General features: G+C 28.7%; 3 protein-coding genes across 6 annotated transcripts in view; all 3 read left to right on the top strand.

The window, feature by feature from the left end:
* The first annotated feature begins 3658 nt into the window (after positions 1 to 3658).
* LOC145098322 (uncharacterized) lies at positions 3659 to 10742 on the top strand. Of its 2 annotated transcripts, none has more exons than XM_079035969.1 (13): positions 3659 to 3885; positions 3989 to 4577; positions 5372 to 5556; positions 6566 to 6646; positions 6727 to 6768; positions 6843 to 6884; positions 7326 to 7412; positions 7983 to 8109; positions 8275 to 8355; positions 8680 to 8778; positions 9035 to 9099; positions 9698 to 9800; positions 10443 to 10742. In XM_079035969.1, exons 1-13 carry the CDS (start codon positions 3847 to 3849, stop codon positions 10580 to 10582), a joined length of 1680 nt encoding a protein of 559 aa, XP_078892095.1. In that variant the 5' UTR covers positions 3659 to 3846; the 3' UTR covers positions 10583 to 10742. The 2 variants fall into 2 exon arrangements, with proteins under 2 accessions (XP_078892095.1, XP_078892089.1); XM_079035963.1 differs by having other exon boundaries at positions 8677 to 8778.
* Positions 10743 to 14567: 3825 nt separating this feature from the next.
* Positions 14568 to 21079, top strand: LOC145098343 (ADP-ribosylation factor GTPase-activating protein AGD12-like). 3 transcript variants are annotated; one of them, XM_079035987.1, is made up of 9 exons: positions 14568 to 14703; positions 14842 to 15092; positions 15568 to 15649; positions 16235 to 16310; positions 16392 to 16555; positions 18154 to 18268; positions 18370 to 18486; positions 20406 to 20501; positions 20595 to 21079. In XM_079035987.1, the coding sequence occupies exons 2-9, from the start codon at positions 15053 to 15055 to the stop codon at positions 20874 to 20876; spliced, it is 972 nt and encodes a 323-aa protein (XP_078892113.1). In that variant the 5' UTR covers positions 14568 to 14703; positions 14842 to 15052; the 3' UTR covers positions 20877 to 21079. The 3 variants fall into 3 exon arrangements, with proteins under 3 accessions (XP_078892113.1, XP_078892117.1, XP_078892109.1); XM_079035991.1 differs by having other exon boundaries at positions 14570 to 14703; positions 14835 to 15092; XM_079035983.1 differs by having other exon boundaries at positions 14581 to 14703; positions 15045 to 15092.
* A 330-nt stretch (positions 21080 to 21409) lies between these two features.
* Positions 21410 to 24574, top strand: part of LOC145098335 (flavin-containing monooxygenase FMO GS-OX5-like) — a 46134-nt gene continuing 42969 nt past the window's right edge. The window contains exon 1 of the mRNA XM_079035975.1: positions 21410 to 22500. Coding sequence (XP_078892101.1) covers positions 21975 to 22500 — 526 coding nt within the window. The 5' untranslated portion in view covers positions 21410 to 21974. The remainder of the gene's footprint in view (positions 22501 to 24574) is intronic.

Here is a 24574-nt window from a genome sequence, read left to right as displayed (position 1 = left end):
TCATTTTCGGCTTGGATCAGAGTTTTGGATATATGAGCTTAATGGAATAAGTTCTTAATGGAGTTTTGGGATTGGGTTGTGTATGTTGGGCGTTCCTGGTAGTATATTGTGCATACGCGGTCAGCACCCCGCTTTTATACAACATTAGAGTACGCTAGGCATACTCTCTTAGTACGCATGGCATACTCCGTTGGGAAGAAGTACTGACTTTTGGACATTGACCGTTGACTTTGACTTTGACTATGCTTGACCAAGTTCGACCTAATGGCATTTTGGGTAATTTGATTTATAGTTTGAGATTTGGGTTCCTATTAATTGTATAGGTGACCAGTAGAGATATCTTTTAGAGCAGTGATCGGTGCAGCTATTCTTCCAAACTGTGAGGTGAGTTTTCTCACTATATCCATGGGTCGAAGGCAGCAATGTCGACCCATTACTTGTTATGTGGAATGCTAGTTTTCTCTATGATGCTTGTATGAAAGAACGGGATTTGGCCTATGGAAATCGTACAAAAGACCAGGATTTGACCCATGACAATTATATGAAAGACCAGGATCTGGCCCTTGGAAATTATATGAATGACCAGGATCTGGCCCCTACTAGTTGTATGAAAGACCAAGATATGGTCCTGGCAGTTATATGTAAGACCGAGATTTGGCCCTCGGAAATGCAAGGAAAGGCCATGGGGGTAGCCCATGGCACTTGTATGTTTTTCTATATGGCATTTTGGGGAACTCACTAAGCTTTGTGCTTATGGTTTCATATTTATGGTTTTAGGTACTTTCGGTTCGAAAGAGAAGGGGTCGGCATGATTGCACAACATCCCCTAAAATTTTCCGCATTGGCAATTAATGATATTACTATGATGTTTAAATGATATATTCACTTTGATCGGTTTTGGAACAACTCGTTTGTATGATTTATTGCTATAAATAATTAAAAAAATTACCTTGGATTTTCGGGACGTTACAATGATCCTCCGTTATATTCGAAACCCCAAAATCTTCTGATTCCAAACCATCCACTCCCAAAGCAACCATCATTATACCAGAAAGAACACTTTGACTATGGACACCTCAAGAAGTAACCCAAAAGCCTCTATGTATTAACTTTTTTTTATTTCTAAAACTTCGATCTAAAGTTTGGGTTAATCCACTTACTTTCGACCTAACGAGGGCTGGAAAATGAGGACCTACATAAGTTTATGAAAGAATTCAATGTCGTTTGTTTCGGGATGAAATGGCATACTTCATAAAAGATCATATCAATTTAAGGGCATTTTTCATTCTTACTACAAGATTTAACTGAAAAGTGGCTATATGACCTTCCTTCCGGCTCTATTACCACATATGAGCTTGCTAAACTTTTTCTCAAAATTTATTTCCTGAAACTGAGGGTTTACAGTGTACGCTGATAGATCTATGTTGAGAGATCTATGGTATCAAACAAGGGGGAAAAAGTTTTATAAACTAGCTAGGAGCATTACAAAAGTTGTGTGTATGGTACTTACAACATGGAAGCAAAGCCAAAACATGTCTACCTATGTGTGCGTGCCATAAAATGTTGTTTTTTTTTTCCTTTTTTGTTGTGAAATTACCGACCTAAGGCTTGTGGTTGTCTTCTCATGTTTGTTGTAAACAATGGTTTTGAAAAGTATTCAACTAACAACAAGATAACCGTCACTAATATTATGTCATCTTCTATGAGGAAAATAGTGATGAAAATATCTTGCCGCATATCCTAAGGTTGGCCCAAGGGGTGTTTAAACTCTGGCCATGAACCGGGCCTACTGAAATCTAAGGGCCCAAAATTTTCTTAACATTTATATTAGCCTAGGTTTATTTTTTACCCTGAATAGTATTAGGTTATGTATCAGCGAAGGCAAGAAAAGACACAAGCAAGAATCATGAGCGTGAATTTGAACGTTTTTGGGGGGGAAATGTTGCTTAGGTTCCTTTAATATCGACATATCACATATAGTGATTACAATGTAGGCATGGGAACAAATTAATTATGCCAGCGAAATAGCAAATCATCATCAATCTCCTTGGTAACGGTCTTATTCTTTCATTATTTGCTTAAAAGCAGTAAAATTATTCATATGAAACCCTTCGAACTTCGAAAAACATTACAAAGATTTCAAATGCATCGAGTTCTTATTTATTTCTTCTTGTTTCTTCATAAATCTTCAATAATTTTCATAAATCTTCGAAATTAGATTGAAATCAAAAGTCTTCAATCGTCGATAAAAGGTGTTGAAAATCAGAATTCGTGTATTAAGGAGTATTGACGAAAATCTAAAGGTGTTATACACTTTTTTAATCTATATTAGACATATATTTTATTGTTTAGATGTTGTATGGTAATAATTTATGTTTCTTTTTTTCTTGAATTTAAATTTTTTGTAAAAAGAAATCATGATTTGAAAACCTAAAGGTATTACCGTAAGTCTCACCTCAAAATTTGTAGTAAATTTTGTTTTTCCCTTTCATTCATTCATTATGATTCCTATTTTTCTTGATATTAAAAGAAAAATCTATCAATCCAGCTTCTAGGTTTCAAAGTTTCTGATTCTTGAATTGTTTGGAGTTTCAAAAATTAGAAGCAAACGAGACTTTCTCCTAGTGATAATGTAATATAAGATTCTGGTTTCTAATTTTTTTTTCTCTTTATGATTTGCATATGATTTTTTATTGGGTTTTAGTGGACACATGTATTATAACTTTACTATTTGAGTTTCATAATCGAAGAATCTTTTGAATAAAGATATTTATAAAGATGAAATTGAAAAGATTATTTCAACAAATATTATAAAGATGACTATGTTAGTACCTATATTTTTATTAAATTGGACGAGCCTCCGAAATCTCTCGGTCGCCGGTGGCCAATGCATTATATGATCATCATTGATACTCAACTTATTGTATTGTAGGATCAACAAAATAATCAGTTTTAACCGAGTTTGGTTGTTTCCCATTGTGATAACATATAAATTGTTAAGAATTAGTTTTATAGATGTTATTTCTGCAATGTATTAATGGTTTAATTTGTTCAATAATTAATTCTAATACGTATTATTTTTCAAAAAAGTAAAAAATAGATAAGAAAAATACATGAGTTGTTTTTTCTTTAAAAAAAATTAAGAATTAAAATTAAAATAAAGGGAGCTGAGTACACAACAATTTTTTTTTCCATACACAACAATTGGTGCTTTAAAATGTTCTGTTGTACAACTCAATAATACATAAATTTTTATATACGGCAAAAAACTATTGTATACGGATCACTTTCCTTAAAATAAGAAGGAAATAAAAAAAGTTGAGTTAGAGGTGAGTTCTCCTTCTTATAAAAAGTTAAAACAATTAAAATAACTAAAACCTATAAAAAAAAAGTTAGGAAATATTGTTTTATAATACAGGTCTCTGTTTAGCAGATAAAAAAATTAAATAAAGTTAAGAAAAAATAATTATCTTAAACCAAACAAATAAATCTTTAAATTTCTATCGATCATATATTGCTGTGACAAAAAAAATAAAAAGATTTTGAAGGAAGAAATACTAATCATTTTCTTTCAATTAATTTTTTTTCAAAAAAAAAATAAATAAAAAGTCAAACTGCTCCGACGATGGAAGTTGTTGCGATCAATACAATGGTTGGAAATGAGGACATAACAATGGCGGATTCCACTATGAAGAAGAAGAAAGAAGAAGAATTCAATAATTTCTAATCTTGTCATCTTACTCTTAGTTTATCTTCCTCTACGCCGTTTAACTTCCTCCAGAAACCACCACCTCTCTAATTATCCGACTGTTTATCTATTTCTCCGACTTCAATTCCATCTCCACCATGGCTTCACAATCTGATTCAATGCTACAAAACCACCAGGTAACCATTGTTATTTCTTCACTATTACTCTTCCAACTTAATATTCTTATCAAGAATCGATTCATTTAGTGCATATCTTAGTTAACCAAGTGTTTATGAACAGGAAAAATACATTCGGGGACGTGAGAACCCAGTTTTTGATGGATTAAGAGGGAATACATCTATGAATCACAGGACATCTATATTCGACTTTTTAGGAAGCAATGGTAAGCAGAAAATGTCACGTTCCAACTCTGTTATCGGACATGCAGGGTGTAAAGGTGGAATTCAAGAACATGCATCATCATACAGTTCATCAAAAGGTTCACAATTCGACATTAGAGAAGAGCCTTTTGGGTTGTCTTTTTCTCGAAGTCTTGATTTAGGTTCATCTCAGATATCAGGTTTTGAGTCAAAATCTAGTGTTGACATGAGTGTTGCAAAAGATTTTGAAGCAAATAGTGTTCATGGTGATCGAGAAGAAGCCTTGATTGAAAAATCATTTAGTGTTAGTAAGATGAAACAAGTTGTCCATGGAGTTTCACTTCCTCCATCTGCAGCATCATTCTATTATCGTGGTTTACCAAGTATGGATGTTGTGGAGTCTTGTGAAGGTATTCAAAGGCTTAATTTGTATCTGAAAGCATGCAAAGATGCTGTAAATGCTGGTGTTCCAGGACAGTTTTTGCGTGCGGTACTTGGACACGTCTCAGGTACGCACTGACAGAACATGTTGTACTGATATATTTATTGGACTGAGACTGATGACAATATGACAGATGTTGCAACTTTTTTTCTACAAGAACGTGTGAATTTCTTATAATCATAAAAAATAACCCTACAAAGTTTGTTAAGTATTTTGCATAAAATGTTGTTTTACGTAATTTGTTTTGCGTTTTAAGCATATTTGTTCTTAAATAAATATTAAAAATGGCAGTTTCAACTTAATTTGTGAAAATGGGGCTATTTGGTATATGTTTTTATTGTTAAGGGGTGAAATATGTAAAAAAAAATTAATGGGTCGCTCTATTTAGATCTCCACTCGAAGAATGTTGTAACGGTAATGTTAAAAATGTCAATGCATAATTATTGGAGAATTTTATGGAGCACCCAATGCACTTTTTAAATGGTTAAATTGTGGCTCAAACTATAGGTCAAGTTGAAGTAATCCCCTCAACTTTCAGTTAGTACTAAACAACCCCTTATGTGTTAACTAAATAACAAATTAGTCCCTTAGATGTTCAGAAAATGAAAACCCAGTCTCTCAACATTTAGAGGGTTACAATCAACCCTATGTTTTTTAAAATTACTAATAATCCCCTGAACTTACAAGAAATGACAAGTTGGTCCCTTTGTTTTCCAAACAAAAATTAAGAAAAGATGGTAGTAGATAAGAAGGGAAGATAAATGAGATATGTTTCATAGTACTTCTTTCTCTTTCTTTTTATAGATTCTCATTTAAACAATCACACAAATCATGTAAAAAAATTGTTGCCATAATATGCAGATGCTGGATCTTTTATTTCAACAATCATGTATTCATTCTACTTGAATGAAAAAGACAAGAACTCTCAGTTTTGCACTGTGCCTATTATTAACATTAAAAGGGCAGACCTTAAAGCTCATGCTGAGCTGGAATGGTTACTTACTTCATGTAATATTGATCAACCATCAATTATATTCATTAATGAGGTAAAGTTTATAACCTTTGTATATTTATAAAGGGCAAAACTCTAAAATGACCAAAAATGGTAGAGTCCATTTAACAAATCGATCACCTCTAAACCATATAAGAAAGGGCTTTTGACATAAAAGTCCTGAAGTTTGTTAGGTTTTATTGGTTTTGTCCCTGTGATGATTTTTTGTTTGTTAATGTCCAAAATTTGTCAAGTTTTTTTCATTTTTGCCTTTGTTACCTATAATAATAGGTGTTCAAGGACAAAACCGACAAAATTTAACAAACTTAAAGACTTTAAAGTCAAATTTTGAAAAACATAGTTAGGATAAAAACATATAAAATTTGTAAACTAAAGGGTTTCTTTGCAAATTTGAAAAACATACTTGGGGTAAAAGCATAAAAAGTTTGTAAAAAGGACACACACACAAAAAAAAAAAAAAAAAAAAAAAAAAAAAAAAAAAAAAAAAAAGAAACTTAGATTTTGGATATTAACAAATAAAAAATCATCACAGAGACATAACCAATAAAATCTGACAAACTTAAGGACTTTTATGTAAAAAGCCCTATAAAAAACAACCACTTATTTTGCAATATGGATTTTGTGAACAGTGAAGTTGCTTTAGAAATGATCCCCCAACAAGAAACCTTAAAAAAATTGCGAAATCGCATTGCAAAATATGATATCTTTTCCAAAAGAAAAATATATTTAAATTCTTTTAAGAATTTATGAGGTGGGACCATTTTTAAAGTGATTTTGTGTTTTCACAAAATCCATATTGTGAAATGGGTGGTCATTGTTGGTATAATGGTGAATAGGTGGTAAATTTGTTAATTGGGACCTACCATTTTGTTCAGTTTTGTGATTATCCCATTTTTAGTATCTTTAGGGTTCACACTTTCACAGTATCTTATTTTATAATAAACTAATAATATATTTTATTTTACATTTTGCTTTCTAAATGAAGGTTTAATTATTTCCCTTCAGTTCTTGATTATCAAGTTTTGTGTTTATTATATGAGCAGATTGACCTTTCATATTATAACTTATTTGGAAGTCTTAAAGTTGTTTTACTGAATGCTGATAAGCTCCCAGAGAAACAAGAGGTAAAATATATTTCAATCTCTATTATTAGTTATGAAACAGTCAATTTTTAGGAATACCTACTTTGGCCTTCTTTGAACAGGCATTAAAGGAATCTTTAGTTGAAATATTCAAGGGCAGAAAGGTCAGACTCTTTTTTTATTACACAGTCTTGTATGCTTTTTAAACATCTTTCATGAATTTTGATTTGTTTTACAGGGTGGTTTTGCTGATCTTTCAGATGACACTATTGAAGAACAGGTTACCATAATTTTGGAACTACATAAATTTTTAAGATTTTTTTACATTTACTATCATAATGTAATGTGTAGCATGCAAATATGTTTTGAAGGGATTGAAAGATCCATTTTTATTGCTTATTTGGCATGCAATCAATGCTGATATGGAAATAAAAATACGAAATTTCATTTTTTTTTTTAATGTAAGTACGTTCATCTTCATAGGTGCAAATTAAAAAGGGAATTGAAATGTATGAAAAAGCAAATATGTTGCTATTTTTTTTTACAAATTTTCCTTTCTAAGCTAGAAAATTGTAAATACGTTGCTATTATGGGTAATATTAAAGGTACATAATATTAAAGGTACATTGCCCTTATTGGTTAAAAAAAGTACATTACTATTTCTTACATTTTCACTTTCTAAAAGTATGGGATATATAATATGATCTTTTTTGCACCACAGGAATGTTCATGTTGTGCCCTAATTGCTGAAAAGTTTGCATCAAAATCACCTGAGATATTGATAGGGAAAGGTTTTTCTCGCCTTCTGGTACGCATTTTTTCTACAATCTATAAATTCTAGAGTAAATTACACGAATGGTCCCTATGGTTTGGAGTAATTTGAACATTTGGTTCCTAACTTATTTTTTTAACTCGGAAGGTCCCTACAGTTTGTTTTTGTTGCGTTTTGGTCTCTGTCTTACCGAAAAAGACTATTTTGTCATTGATTTTTTAATTTATTTAAATAAAGTAGGGTAGGTAAGGTGAGATGGAAGTGGGGTTGAGGTGTTTTTATTTAAATAAATTAAAAAATCAATGACAAAATAGTCTTTTTCGGTAATACAGAGACCAAGCGCCTAACAAAAACAAACTGGAGGGACCTTCCAAGTTAAAAAATAAGTTAAGGACCAAACATGCAAATTATCCCGAACTATAAGGACCATTCATGTACTTTACTCTAAATTCTATGTATTTTTATCTGTTCTTTTTCCTTTTTTTTTGAGATGTTATCTGTAAATATATACAATTTGGTAAATAGAACTTGAAGAATTGTTTTTGTTGGAAGTTGTATATCTGTTTCTTGGAAATATAAAAAAGTGTACCTTTCTACTTGTTGCAGCTTTCAGGTATCCTTTTGGATACTGAAAATTTGACAAGTCCCAAGTGTACTTCAGTCGATAAGTACATGTCAACATTATTACTTAATGGAGCTGGTCGATTTGGATGCAATGGTCTTTACAAAATATGTAAGCTTAAAATATTCTTATATTGGATTGAAAAGTGTTTATTTGTTTATTGACTTTTTGAAAAGCTAATAAGCCAAAAAAAAGTGTTTGGCAAAATAGCTTTTTCATAAGGATTGTGATTAGTGAAAGTCAAGTTTTTCTGATGTTAATGCTTATTTTTGTTAGTGAGTGACAAAATGCACAATGTATCATGCCTTAGTGTTGGACAAATCTTGCAGAAAGACTTCAGAAAGTGGACAAAACCAGGTTTGGAATATATTCTTATCTTTTTAGTAAATAATATTTATTTTTTTCATTGATTAAATGCAAGAATCAGCTATTTAATTTCATCTATTTGTGTAGCATCTTATTTTTGTTTTAGTCTACTGCAAGTCTACAACATTATACTTGCAAATATTTTTTCTTGTTAAGGCATTTACTTTGGAAAATCAACCCAATTGTAGTAGTGAAATTTGTTATGTATTTGGATAAATTGCTATAATTGAGAAGATTTTTTCAAAGTACAATTCTATTTATAAGGTATTTCTTTCTCATCATGTGTTTTTTGGTGATGTCAACTTATTGAAGTAGGTAAAGCTGAGAGTGTAGGGATGAGTGCAGTTGGGATGTCTATTTCTCAGCTTCTTTCACATGATGAGACTTCAATTCAAGAAATTATCCTCTTTCAGCGTGAGTATTATTTCATAATGTGTTATTAGCATTAACTTTTGTAACTTTTTATTTAATTTTTGATATTCTACATGAAAACTTAAAAATTGCTTTATTTGTTTATTGCATTCTTGTCTATACTTCATGATATCTCTTGTTTGTGCTTTACTACTTTACCTCCATTAGATATAGCAAATTGGAGCAAATCCATATTGTAATTTGCTTTGTTTGTAACGAAATATTTTTGTTACTTTTTTTTTTTTTTTTTTGTGTGCAGAAATGAATAAACTAAGCTTGCTCATAATTGTCTCGGGTTATCACAATCTTCATAAGAGCTTCAAGGTTAGGGGAGAAATCCTTCTTTCTCTTATTTTGTCTATTAAGTTGTTCTTTATGCATTGAGTCAAAAAGAAACAATCATATATGGTGTTGTTCTTTTAGCTTTTAAAAAATAATTGAATTAAAGAAAAAACTTTCTTGAGCAGTATGAGCTTAAAACTTTTAATTTAAACAAAAAACTCTTAATATGAAAGCTAAGCTACCTCAAGTAGCTTATGAAAGATTTTAGGAGCTTTTAGCTAGTTTTTATGTTTTATATCATTTTGACACCTTTCAAAAAAGCTTACAACTATTTTTTAGGAGCTTTTAGCTAGTTTTTATGTTTTATATCATTTTGACATCTTTCAAAAAAGCTTACAACTATTTTTTAGGAGCTTTTAGCTGATTTTTATGTTTTATATCATTTTGACACCTTTCAAAAAAGCTTACAACTACACAAATAAAATCTATTGTTTCAACATCCAGCTAACAACTAGTTTTGCCAAATATACCCATATAGCCTAAGGATTAAATATTTCCCCTATCAAATGGGACTGAACTATATGAGCTATATTTTATGAGTATAATAATATTTGTTTTCCACTTTTATAATAAATGTAAGGAAATGTTTATATCTGCGGAATCTAAGGAACTCATGGAAGACCTGCTTCATTTCCTTAACAATCATCCTTCACGTCTATTGCTTCATGTATTGTATCAATCAGGTCCGATTACTTCCTATTTTTATTTAATTGTCATGTTATGTTTTCTGCTTTAAAAATGGAGCAATGAGGAAAAAAAAAAGGAGAATAAAATCATATCCAGATGAATGAAATTGACCATTCTTGAAGACATTTTATTCCTTTTAGCTAGGGATGTTTTTTTTTTTTTCATTTAATGATGGAATAGAATGGAAAACTTCAATAAATCCATTTGTATTTATGTAATATCTCATGAGTCGTGACATATCCTTTTTTTTAATTTCATAGTAGTTTCAAATACTTTTAATTAAATTTTTTTTAAAAAAAATCTATAAATAACTAGAAATATTTTTTCATTAAGTTAGTTGTGGGTATGATTGAATCAGGAAATGAATGGAATCGATCATTCAATCAGAATGAAAAAAAAATCTGATTGTTTTTTTCGATGAATAAAACAGATCATTCTTAAGAAATGTAATTTCTTCGGTTTTGTTACTTTTCATACCTGAGCTGAATGTGTTTTCTTCTTCCATCATGAAAATTTTCAATATAACCCAATTTTAAGCATGTGACTTTTAATAGCATGTCATTTTTTTTGAATGCCGTAGTTTAAACAAAATTGTAATTTTGTTTCATATAAATAACTAGAATTAATTTGTGATGTAGGTCTATGTGATGAGATGAGAGCATTTTCGATGGATAATATTACATCATTGACAATCATGGAGCAGCTGCTAGAAGATTTTTGTAGAGAAGGGAAGTTTTTTAATTATCAACCTATTAAAAGTTTTGCTGTTACAAGATAAACAAAATTCTGAAATTATGGTATTGGCTAAGATTGTATGTATATTTTGTGACATGGGGGGCATGATTGAAAAGTGTTGCCTTTTTTTTCTTCATTTTTCATAGTTGGAATATATAAAAATTGTGAGAATTCTTTATAAATGTAAAAAGAAGATTGTGATTGTTCACCATATTATTGATGTTTAATTGATTTAATTTAGAAATGACCAGGTTTGGAAAGCAGTCTTCTTGCATGCTAGCTGATTCAAGATATCAAGAGCATGCTATAAAAACCTAAGGTTGAGTTGATTTGCAGAATGGAATTTAAAAGAAATGGAATTTGAAATAATTGCAACTACCTTGTCTTTGGTCTGCATTTGAGGGAATTGGAATGGAATATAATGATAAACTAGTATTTAGGTCATTTTGCGTGTTGCGCAAAAGAACTTGTTTGTAATTAATAAAAACAAAAACTATAAGAAATAAATTACATAAGGGACCAAAAACTTAATTAACTTTAATGCGCAGGTAACTCCTTTGCAATTCCTATATAGAATATGATTTATATTTATATATAACATGGTGACCATTATATCGTATCACACATATTATAAATGTAACAAAATAAAGTTTGATCCAAACAACGTAAAAGTATATAACGTTTAAACAAAAAACAATATTAATAAGAACGAAAATTATAGAAAATTATATTAGGGACTAAAAACATAACTTAAAATACGGTAAGAGAAAAAACCGTAATTTATAAAATACCGATAATTTAACGTTAAAATTATAAAAAGAAAATTGTTAGATCAAAAATTTTGAAGGAAAAAAATATTTCTAGAGAGACTTTTATTTTTATATTTTGTATTGTATGTTTGAAAATATGTAAGTTGATCTGATTTTAGTGGTCTTTAGTTTGGAAATAGAAATGGCAAATGAACAATAGATTACGTGAGTGGCATCGACTTTCCAAGATAATATGTACATAATATTGAAAAAATTTAACATTTTTCTTATAGTTGAAAGTTTGGTTTTACTTATTTCATTGTACATATTAATGAAGAATGTATTTTGGTCATTTAATAAAAATAAAAAAATATAAAAATATAAAAAAAAAAATTTGGAATTGGATATTTCCATATAGGAAAATACATCCAACATGGAATTTAGGAATTTGACACTAACTATGTCTATTTAACAACCTAACAAATCATGTAATCTAATTCCACACAATCTGATTGAATTTCGTTGTACCAATAAAACAATGTCTTAATTAATAGAAGTGTGATATTATAAGAGGGTGTTTGGCAAAAAGTTTATTGCTTATTAAATTATATGCTAATAAGTTACAATAAAATAACTTATAAAACATGTCTTATTAACGGTTTTCACCGCTATAAGTTGTTTTTATATAAACATTGTTTTAGTTATAACGGCGTGAAACTGCTAATAAGCTAATAAGTTCCTTTGCCAAACACTCTAAATAATACACTTCCTTCTAGCATAGATGTATAATATCATTAAGTTATTATCATACTTTATAAATTTTCATTTAATTATCCAAATCTTTGTGCATATATTTGGCCACTAAACTTTGAATATGTGTTTGATTTAATTATTCAAATCTTTATATATATATATATATATATATATATATATATATATATATATATATATATATATATATATATGTGGCCACTAAACTTTGAATATGTGTTTGACTTTTGTAAAATTTTGATAATCTTTTGGAAACATTGAAACAAAACGATGATAAAAGTAAACTACAAAATTCATCACCATAGTCATGTTCAACTTGTGGGTTCATTACAAAATTTCATATATATTTTGTAACAATTAATTATGTCTAGTGTTAATTTTGACGTTATCCGAGGAGCTCAGTAAGATCCACAATACTTTTCATGTCTCCCATCTAAGGAAGTGCATTGCTGATGCGACTTTAGTTGTATCATTGGACGATATTCATGTAGACGAGCGCCTGAATTATGTGGAAAGGAGAATCATAATTTTGAATAAGAAGATGAAGACCTTGCATACCAAGGTGGTTGGATTAGTAAACGTGCATTGGTAGCACCGTAATGGTTCAAATTGGACGTGGGAGCTAGAAGATGAAATGTGAGGTTATTACCCTGGGATTTTTGTATTTGCAGATTTCACATGTTCAAAAAAAGGTAATATTGTCTATAACCACCGGTAATATTACCTTTTTTTGAACTGGTAAAACAAATTCAATGATCAAATATGTATAAAAAACATAGTTGCCTAAATTTGAATATAAACCAAAACTATGTTACCCTTTTAAGTCATTAATCATATAAAAATCATAAAATAAGTGAATTATTATTGTAGTTGAAAGTATATTATTTGTTAATTGCTGCTACGAAGTAAAAGAAAAAATCTAATATAATTAAATATTTAGTAATAGTTATTAATAAAGATGAAAAAAACATGTTTAAAATCAATAAGTCAACTTATTTAAAATAAAAATAAAAAATTAGACTATGTTATAATCATATTTTTCATTTTCTCCATTAGAATTAAATTGAGATCATAAAATGAGTGCAAATTGAATGAGCCAAGTTACAAGTTCAACCAAATTTGGATTTTAAGTGAAATGTTTTTTAGGAATTAAAGTGGTTGGGTCATGTTAACTGATTTGCCGATATTTTTTAGACATTTGTTGATAAAGAGAAAGAAAGATGTTAAAATGATATATGTATTAGATAAAGAGAAAATATATACTATGATTATTATATCCCTAAAACATGACATGGATAAGAGAGACTATGACCGACTAACATTAAGACTATGTTTTGCGTACTAACTAAAAAAGTAGTTATTAGCTGAAAAACTAGCTGCTAAATAAAAACTAGCTGATAATTGAAAAACTAGTTGATAAAAAATGATGTTTGATAAAACTAACTAAAAAATATAAAATTACATAAAAGCATTTAATAAAATGTGTTTCTATAATTAACTAAGGATATATTTGTAAAAAAAAATTTTAAAAAAACTAATCTAAGTAGTTTTTTAAAAAAGTAGCTTATAAGCTAGCTTATAAGATACTTTTTGACATGCCAAAGATGACAACATAAAAAGCTCAAAAAATAAACTAGTCATGACACACAAACAGAACCTAAGTTAATAACATAATTCTATCTAGTATATTATATATGAAAAAATAGAAAACTAGAATGACTACTCTACACTAATCCAAATAAACACATGTTTATTTTTGGTATATAGTAAATCAAAGTACATATATATCAATAATGTTTAGTGTTAGTATCGTTTTAAAGGTATTGATAAATACTTTGTTATATATTTCTATTAAGTAAATTAATATTACAATTTTAAATATAAGTGGTCTCATATTATGTTATTTTCTTTAATGGTTTACACCACAAAAAGAGAAACACCAACGATAGCATAAAAAAATTAAATAGAAAAAGAAAAGGATTAATGACTAACATATTTTGTTCCGTGTTTATATTTAGCTACCAATTCTTTTTTTTAGATATTTGACCATGAACTTGTTTCACATGTTAAAAAATAAATATTATTACCTATAATGATCGACTATTTTATATTTTTTTAACATACGAAACAAGTTCAATAACCCTTTTTATATGTCTAATCTTTGAAACCTATTATTTTCGCAAATGCTATTTGCAAAAAATAAAACAAACCATCTACAAAAATATCACGAAAGCCACCACATTGGTTTTGATGATGTTGGATGGTCTATCAACTTTATAGATGTCGATCGCAATAATTTAACTAAAATATTAGTTATTTTCTAGAGCATGATTTTATTGATATTCAAATATATTTGTTTTTTTCCCTCTTATTATTATTATCATATATATTTAAATAGATTCGTTGTAAAAGACAAGAAGGTTACAAACATATTTCCAAAAAAAAAAAATTCGGTTTTGACAAGAACATATTTGACTTCATTATCGTTGTTGCGTCTCATGTATGAAAGCATTAAATAACACATCCATTTACACCGCCCCCTTCGTGACCCAACTGGTCACGGAGCACGTTCTCCTCACATCCCTCTTACCTTCCATTCCAACGCAAACGTTAACAGACACGCTCAATTCACAATACCCATCAGGTAAAAGTTCAAACCTTTGGATCCTTCATCGCGATTTCTGCTCCATTTCGTTGACATCAATTTGATTATACTTCGTCAAATCCTAATTAACTTTCGCCTATATCTGTAATTGCAACTCTAAACTCTTCGAGTTTGAAGGATTCAAGTTTTGTTCATTTTCAACTACAAAGTAGTTCGATCGAGTTGGATTTGGAGAAAGAAGGCGCGACTTTGAGAATCCGTTGTGGATTGATTAAATCTGATATTGCTTTTGAAGTTTTTTTGGATTTCGGTGTGGTGTAGAGCTGCATAGTTAGAGAATTGAAAGTTCTGTTTGGTGATTGACTGATTGTGGTCTGTAGGCAAAAGGATGAGTCACCATTCGTCTGCACTTGGGAAAACACCTTCTGGTATGATTCGTATACTCGATTGAGCTTTTTGATTTTATACGCCCTGTTATCAATTGAATTGCCCAAAAATTGTAGTATAAAATGATTAACTAAGGAATTCCAATTCCCCCAAAAATTGGAAGAAAACCATAAACCATTTCTAGATTTCGCTCCTTTTGTAGATTGCTCTTTTAGTACGGAATTCTCTGTTAATGTCCTTACTTGCTATGTGCTATTATATATAAGATGCAATAAAGTTTATATCGACTACTAACTTTTGGGGAAAACTGGAATCCTACACCAAAAAAGTGCAATTGTTATACCTAGAAGGTGTTATGAATGTAAAATAAAAGGGTATTCAAGTAAATACTTTGCAACTTTTGTCCCATTGACTTAAGAGTTTGAATCCTATTCATGTATATTTAGCTTCTTGAATTGTTAACAGTTGTTTTAATGGCTGATTTATTAGATTATATAACTCTTTATGATAATGTAGGTAACAGAAGATTAAAAGATCTATTGCAGCAACGTGATAATCGAACATGTGCTGATTGTGGTGCACCTGATCCTAAGTGGGCGTGAGTTTTTTTTTTTTTAATTTGAATTAAAAGAACTTTAATTTTCAAATATTTACTCAAGAACACTAAAAACTGTCTGCTTTTCTTCTCTTTCTTTCCAACTCTAGAACATGAATAAAATAATTAGTTTCCTCTCTTTTCCTTTTTTCCTTTATTTCTTTTCTTCCAAAAGAAAATTAGAGAGCACAATGTTATTATTACTTTGTTAATGATTACATGTCATCTACTTTATGCACATAAAATTATATATCACTCTTTCTCATCTAATATCTGTTCATCTATTTTAATGTCCCTAAAATACTCAAATTTGATTCTATATGTAGCATGTTTATATGCTTGACATATTTTCTAACTTTAAAAGTACTGCTATATACATATGATTGTGTTTTATTTATTATATAATGCCAAATAACTCTAATACATTTTCTCATTTCTTGCACAAAACTCAAGGACCTCATTATATTTTCAAATTCACAAACACTTGAACAATATTGGAAATGGTTGGATTATAATTTATGAAGAAAAAAAAATTTTGTTTCATGGAATTGTATCAAATAAATGAAGATATTTTGTCTAAATTTTCAGTTCAGCTAATATTGGAGTGTTCATATGCTTAAAATGTTGTGGTGTTCACAGAAGTCTTGGTGTTCATATTTCCAAGGTTACCCCTCTCCAAATAAATAAATAAATACATTCTTGAACTAAATTTTAATGATATTAATAATCTGAATGAATTTGACAGGTTTTATCAGTGACATTAGATTCATGGAGTGATGCTGAAATTGATGCCATGATTGAAGTTGGAGGAAATGCATCTGCAAATTCAATCTATGAAGCATATATTCCTCAAGGAATTTCTAAACCTAGACCTGATGCTTCTCAAGAACATCGTTCAAATTTTATCAGGTGGACGATTTTGCCCTTGGCATCTAATTCATGCTCTTTTGTTCATCTCTTCACAATTTATTTTTTTAAAAGACCTTGTATTTTTTCAATTTTTCGAGAAAAGCCTTCAACTTTGTATTTTTTTTCCGGAAAAGACCCTCAACCTTCTAAATGTTTCAGAATAAATCCTTAGCTTTTTTAGTTTTTCTTGAAAAAAGACTCACATTTTACAAGTTTTTTTGGAAAAAATGACTAAAAGGGTCAGATCGGAAAAAATGAAAAAATACAAGGTCTTTTTCAGGCAAAATATAAATTTTTGGTTTAATTCAGAAAAAACACAAAATATAAGGTCTTTTATGAGATTAACCCTTTTTGTTATTATAGGAATTGTACTTTGAATCTTTTTTCTTAAACCCTCTTTATAATTGTCTTCATTAAGATCTTAAATCTCCACCAAACATATAAAGAAATGAAATTAGGATGCTATAAAAAATTCACGATTTAAATTAAATTTCAATACTTCTTCTTCTTCTTCTTTTTTTTTTTTTTTCTAAAAAGGATTTTATGCAGAAAAGTCCTATTATTTTGGGAAAATTTTTGATAAAATCCTAAATTTCTTTTAACAGAAAAGTCCAGAGCATTTAGCATTTTGCCTAAATTAACAAAAAAGTCTTTTTTTTTTTTTTTTTTTTTTGTTAAAAAAAAGAGTAAATTACACGAATAGTCCCTATGGTTTGGGGTCATTTGCGCGTTTGGTCCCTAACTTATTTTTTTAACTCGGAAGGTCCCTATTGTTTGTTTTTGTTACACGCTTGGTCCTTACTGTTTGCTTTTGTTACGCGCTTGGTTCCTATCTTATCTAAAAAAACTATTATTTAAATAGGAAAAAATGGTGGGGTAGGTAAGGTAAGGTGATGGGGTGAGTTTGGGGTGTGTTTATCTAATATAAATTAAAAAATCAAGGCCAAAATAGTATTTTTAGATAAGATAAGGACCAAGCACGTAACAAAAACAAACTTTAGGGACCTTCCGAGTTAAAAAAAGAAGTTAGGGACCAAATACGCAAATTACACTAAACCATAGGGACCATTCGTGTAATTTACTCTAAAAAAAAAACAGGAAATGATAGATTATGTGATTTTCACAAAATAATGGGACTTTTCTAAAAAAACGATTTAGGACTTTATCGAAGACTTTCCCAAAATAATGAGACATTTCTGCATAAAACCCTTCTAAAAATACCTAGAAACTATATCTTTTGTTATAATCTTATGGTGAAATCTACAGAAAAGTCCCAAACTTTTGGTAAAAAAGATTCAATAAAATCCTAAAAAAAATTTTGAACAGAAAGTCCCGATTATTTAACATTTTGCCCAAATTAACGAAAAAGTCTTTTTTTTATATTTGAACAGGAAATGACAGATTATATGATTTTCTCAAAATAACGGGACTTTTCTGTTCAAAAAAAAATTGAGAACTTTTTTGAAACTTTTCATTAAAGTTTGGGACTTTTTTGTACATTTCCCTAATCTTATGTGGGTTATAAACTTTTAACGGGTTTCTATTATGGGTGTCTTGTCTATATTGGTCAACTCAATCTTTGACCATTTTCCATGAAGGTCAAAGTATGAGCTTCAAGATTTCTTGAAACCAAGTTTAAGGATCTCATCAAGTAATTCTAGCTCTCTAAAATCAAGTTTATCAAGAAAGATTATGGACAATGTTCCAAGTAATGTAAGTTTATTAAAAATTATACATGTCATAATTTATTTATGAAAATTTTCCATTGAATTATTATTTTATCTATATTTATGATTATTAAAATATAATGACAGAAAGGCATGGTGGAATTCATTGGAGTCTTGAAAATCACAGTGATAAGAGGAAAAAATCTTGCTGTTCGTGACATGCTTTCTAGTGATCCATATGTTGTCCTTACTTTAGGACAACAGGTTAGTTTCCATTTATACCCCTACCATAAATTAAAAATTAAAAATATAGATTAAAACATTATTCAAAGTACTATTAAAATTTAAAAGATAGGGTTGATCTCATAAATGACCTAATATTTTATGTGTGTGTGTGTGTTTTCTGGATTAAACCATAACTTTATTTTTTGCCTGAAAATGACCTTGTAGTTTTTCATTTTTTGCGAAAAAGCCCTCAACTTTTTATTTTTTTCTGAAAAAAACCCTCAACCTTCTAACTGCTTCCAAATAAACCCTCAACTTTTTTAGTTTTTCCCAAAGAAAATCTCACATTTTACATTTTTTTTTGGAAAAAAATAACTAAAAGGGCTAGATCGGAAAAAATGAAAAAATACGTCTTTTTCAGGTAAAAAATAAATTTGAGGTTTAATCCGGAAAAAAATACAAAATATAAGGTCTTTTATGAGATTAACCCTTATTTTAACATTTTTTAAAACCAGGAAAAATGGTTTTTGAGTGGTCAAAAAATGTATAATGAATTAATCACTACAAAAATTTGTTAAGTGGTCAACTCAATAGAATGCTGAAAAGTATATATATATATATATATATATATATATATATATATATATATATATATATATATATATATATATATATATATATATATAAGTTAATCTCATAAAAGACCTTATATTTTGTATTTTTTTCCACATTAAACCTCGACTTTATTTATTTTTTCCTAAAAAAGACCTTACATTTTTTCATTTTCTCGATCTGGCCCTTTTAGTCATTTTTATCCAAAAAAAATTGCCAAATGTGAGGGTTTTTTCAGAAAAAACTAGAGTAAATTACACGTTTGGTCTCTAACTTTTTTTTTTTAACTCGTAAGGTCCTACTGTTGTTTTCGTTGCATGTTTGGTCCCTGTCTTACATAAAAATCAAGGGCAAAATAGTCTTTTTAGGTAAGACAGGGACCAAGCATGCAATAAAAACAAACAGTAGGGACCTTCAGAGTTAAAAAAATAAGTTAGGCAAACATGCAAATTACACTGAACCATAGGGACCATTCGTGTAATTTACTAAAAAAACTAAAAAAGTTGAGGGTTTTTCGGCAAACAGTTTGAAAGTTGAGGGTTTTTTTCGAAAAAATGCAAAGTTGAGGGTCTTTTGGAAAAAAATGAAAAACATGTTCTTTTTCAGAAAAAAAAAAAATTAAAGTTGAGGTTTAATCTTGAAAAAAACATAAAATATAAGGTCTTTTATGTGATTAACCAATAACAGTTCAGTGGCTAAATCGATAAATTATGAAAGTACCTTGCAAAAATATATTTTTAAAAAAAAAAGTAAACAAAACTATAATGTTTCAATCACTACATAAATAGTAGTTAAGTGGCTAAATAGAATATAATTTTTCTTTTCTATTTGATACTTTTCACATAAAGTGGTTTCTTATGTTTCCTTAAACCAAGAGTAAAAATTACACGAGTGGTCCCTATGGTTTAGGGTAATTTGTACGTTTGGTCCCTAACTTATTTTTTAACTCGGAAAGTCCCTACTGTTTGTTTTTGCTACGCACTTGATCCCTGTTGTTTGTTTTTATTACACGCTTGGTCCTTGTCTAACCTAAAAAGATTATTATTTAAATAGGAAAAAATGGTGGGGAAGGTAAGATAATATGAGGCCGGTGGGGTTGGGGTTGTGTTTATTTAAATAAATTATAAAATCAAGGGCAAAATAGTCTTTTTAGGTAAGTTAGGGACCAAGCGCGTAACAAAAACAAACACTAGGGACCTTCCGAGTTACAAAAATAAGTTAGGGACCAAACACGCAAATTACCGTAAACCATAGGGACCATTTGTGAAATTTACTCTTAAACCAATAATCATAATGTAATTTAATTTAATTAATTTATTTATTTTGGCTTGGATTAATGGAAATAGAAGGCACAAACAACTGTAAGAAATAGCAACTTGAATCCAGTTTGGAATGAGGAGCTTATGCTTTCTGTTCCTCAGAATTATGGCCCTGTTAAACTGGTAACTAATATAATTTAAATTCTATTTTATTTTTTTATATATATTTTGTTGCTGACGTGGCAAATAAATAAAATGTTTCCTCAATGAATGTAGCAAGTGTTTGATCACGATACATTTTCGGCGGATGATATAATGGGGGAAGCGGAGATTTATATTATGCCGTTAATAACATCCGCAATGGCATTTGGGGATGCGGGAATATTAGAAAATATGCAAATTGGAAAATGGCTAAAATCACATGATAATGCACTTTTGGAAGATAGCATTGTCAATATTATCGATGGGAAAGTCATACAAGAGGTTAAATTAAAACTCCAAAATGTTGAATCCGGTGAAATGGATCTTCGAATTGAGTGGACCCCACTTGACCAATAATAATAAATAATTGTCTAAAATATCCAAACGTTTTTATATGTTTCTTGCATTTCTAATACTTATCTTGTTGTATTTATCGGTTTTTATATGTTAATTTCACGAGAAGGACTTTTACATTATTATGAAAGTTACGTTTGATTTCTCCCTTTATTTTAAAGGGTTAGATGTGGATAATGATGATTTATTCTAATTATTTTCAAATAGTTTATGGTCCATGTGTATGATGATGATGATGATTTTTTTTACCCAAATAAGTTTAAGTGTTTTATAATTAAGTTTATCTATTATAACACATAATATAGTAAAAAAAAACATTTTCTATTATACTTAGTTAAAGGTTAGTTTGATTTTTTTATATACATTTTATTATGTAATATGTAGTATAAATTTGAATATATCATTGAGATTGTTTTATTTTATCTATATAATGATATGTATTTGTTTCAATCCAGGATATATAAATCCAGTTTATCTTATGTTGGTAAAAGTTCACCGGTAGATTCTTCTAAACATCTGCGAAGTGCGTGAACTTAGTTTTCTGGTAGATCTGACTTAGTCACGACTATTAAACAGCTCATGAATAAAAGGCTAAGTTTAACCAATAACCATTTCTAAAAAAATAATATTAAAAAATATATCATTGTCTCCTACTCATAAAACGAGCTAATCAAGAACTTAGTATATGTCATTTACTTCGACACTAGATACTTCCAATTAATTAGTTTTTCTAACATCCGATGGTCCTGAGATTGAGTGGGCCATCATCAGCGAACAATGATTTATATGATTATCTATTATTGTATAGTTTATGAGATAGTTTTCTAAGCATTTGGAGTTTTGTGACAAGTTAACGAACATACATATACATAATAGAATAAAATAATGACTAAAATATAATAAACTGACTTTTTCTAGCATTCAACTCGTTCTTCATATAATAAGGATTTAAGAATGTCTAAAATATGTTAGTCCAACTTTGTAGACTCCTCAATGTTGGAAATCAAATTACTTTGGTAATTGACCAATAAAGCCTTTATATACATGGCCTAGTAATTCTTAAACGTTTCTACTTGAAGAACAAAGAGCTATATAACTGCCATGGCAACTTCCTTAAAGGTGGCTGTAATCGGTGCTGGTGTCTCTGGACTAACGGCTGCTCGTGAGCTTCAAAGAGAATCCCACCAAGTTGTGGTGTTTGAAAAGTCGCATCAACTTGGTGGAAATTGGGCCTATGATCCACGGGTAGAATCCGATCTTCTTGGACTCGACCCAAATAGAGATATTGTTCATGGATCTCTTTACAACTCTTTGTGCACGAATCTTCCTCGTGAGCTCATGAGTTTCACCGATTTCAAATTTAGTGAGAAAATATACCGAGATGCGAGAATGTTTCCATGCCACAACGAAGTTCTAATGTTCTTGGAAGATTTTGCAAATAATTTTGACCTTATCAAGTTGATTCGGTTCAATACGTTGGTAACCCAAGTCGAGGTACTAGACTCGGGGATCACCAAGTTTGTGGTTGAGTCGAAAACAAATGGGGTGAATAAGGTAGAGGAGTTCGATGCAGTTGTCGTCTGTAATGGTCACAACTTTGAACCTCGGTTGGCTACTGATATTCCAGGTATATATAAGACGTAAAAATATTTAGAGTATCTTTCATTAGAAGTCGATGTAGAGATCGGATATTTAAAATCCACGATAAAAAATAGTTTTTTAGTATTGGAAACTATGCACTCAATATAAATTAAATTCTTTTGATATTTAATTCAACCAACTAACCCAATGCATTTTATTCCTAAGTTTATAGTTAAACTTTAAATCTTTTCTATTTATTACCATTGTTTTATAAGTATTAAATAATATTTCATTTTAATGTACGATGTTAAATATTAAATTTTTAATTTTAATATATACTAATATATTTAGTATTTCTTATAAGTATGTAACAATTTATTATCTTTGGTACTGGAGAAAGTTGTGTTTTTAGTTTTTGGGTTTTTGTGATACCGTGTTTTTTTTAAAAACTCATATAATTTAATTGTTGGTTTCTATACCGTTATATATTATTTTAATTAAATGTTTTCTTTTCGTGTAACATTTCATTACAAAAAAATTAAGTGATGCTTGTGTAAAATATGGAAAATTAAAAAATTTAGACGAGGGAGTGGAGTTTTATAATATAACTTTTCAAAATGTTCAATGATCGTATAAAATTGAAGTTAATTGGTTTTTGTTTGATAAAAAAATTTATGTATAAAACTACATAAAACTACGAAATGCTTTTATTAATAAATTCACGACTTTTATTTACTACTACATATAAGATGCAATCGTTTAGTGTACCGACATGCTTGCTTATGTTTCATAAGTTTATTTGGAAATTTGTTTTATTAATTAATAAATATTTATAGCTAGCAGTTTGGAACAAAGTTGTTAATATCCAGATCTTATATACCATCCTTTCATAAGATCGCATAAATAACATTTTAAAACATAAAAAAATACAAAATTTCACAAATCACAATTGGTCCATATGGTTTACAGAATATCGCACTATAAATATTTTCTAACAAAAAGTCATGCGATTGGTCCCTGTAGTTTGTAAAATTACATGAAAGGTCCTTCTGTTGTTAAATCTAACTTTTCAGCTATTAGATTTTAATGGAAAAGACTTTATTGCCCTTGTACCAATATTGCAATACACTACAAACCTCAAGGACCATTCGTGTAATTTTATAGATTTCAACAACTTGATAATTTTTTTTAATCTTTTTGACATTTTATTTTCTATTTTTATTTTATAATTTTAGTTATTTATTGTTTTTTAATGTTTTTATTTATTTTTATTCAAGTAAATAAACTTAATTTCGATAAACGATGTCGAAACCTTTTTTTCCTTAATTATGAAATGAAACGTTAATGTTTTATTATTATTTTTTTTTGTTACCCTTTTTTTTTACTTTGATGTTATATAGTTATATCGTTAGCAACTTTAGTTGCATTTATCATCATCATTATTTCATCTTTTGTTGTTATATATATATATATATATATATATATATATATATATATATATATATATATATATATATATATATATATATATATATATATATATATATATATATTTAGTTATTTATTATTTTTCTATTGTTTTTATTTATTTTGATTCAAGTAATGAAAAATAGATAAACAAAAAACCAAAAACTCAAACCCCAAAGTTGTAAAATACTCTAATATATTAATACATTTTACACTTTTCATATTTTTTTGGTTATTTTTGCATTTTTTATTAATTTTTATTATTTATGGTTTTCATAACTTTTTTTTGTTTTGATTTGTGTAAATAAAAATGTTATGTTTATTTTCTTTATTTATATTTGTAAATATAACTATTTTATTTACGCGAATCAAAATAAAAAAAAAAGTTACAAAAACCATAAATAACCAAAATTATAAAAAAACCAGAAAAACTCAAACACCAAAATTGTAATATACTCTAATATATTCATGCATTTTACACTATTTGGTAAAGGTCAAAAAAATTTATCAAGTTGATGAAAAATAAAACAGAAACAACGAAGAAATAAAAATAGGAAATAATTAAAAAATAATTAGAAAAAATTAAAAAATAATACTATAAAATAAAAAAAATACGAAAAACCCAAAAAAAATGAAAATGTAAAATATATTAA

This window comes from Lactuca serriola, chromosome 1 (genome assembly GCF_051521515.1).
Source record: "Lactuca serriola cultivar US96UC23 chromosome 1, Lser_US96UC23_V15, whole genome shotgun sequence".
Taxonomy (NCBI): domain Eukaryota; kingdom Viridiplantae; phylum Streptophyta; class Magnoliopsida; order Asterales; family Asteraceae; genus Lactuca; species Lactuca serriola.
Note: the sequence above shows the minus strand (reverse complement) of the source record. Positions and strands in the feature narration are given on the sequence as shown.

Coding starts and splice junctions, on each gene's coding strand:
- LOC145098322 (XM_079035963.1), top strand. CDS start 3,847: ATGGCTTCACAATCTGATTCAATGCTACAAAACCACCAG. Junction 3,886..3,988: donor CAATGCTACAAAACCACCAG/GTAACCATTGTT, acceptor GTTTATGAACAG/GAAAAATACATTCGGGGACG. Junction 7,413..7,982: donor AAGGTTTTTCTCGCCTTCTG/GTACGCATTTTT, acceptor TACTTGTTGCAG/CTTTCAGGTATCCTTTTGGA.
- LOC145098343 (XM_079035987.1), top strand. CDS start 15,053: ATGAGTCACCATTCGTCTGCACTTGGGAAAACACCTTCTG. Junction 16,311..16,391: donor TTGGTGTTCATATTTCCAAG/GTTACCCCTCTC, acceptor TGAATTTGACAG/GTTTTATCAGTGACATTAGA. Junction 20,502..20,594: donor ATTATGGCCCTGTTAAACTG/GTAACTAATATA, acceptor CAATGAATGTAG/CAAGTGTTTGATCACGATAC.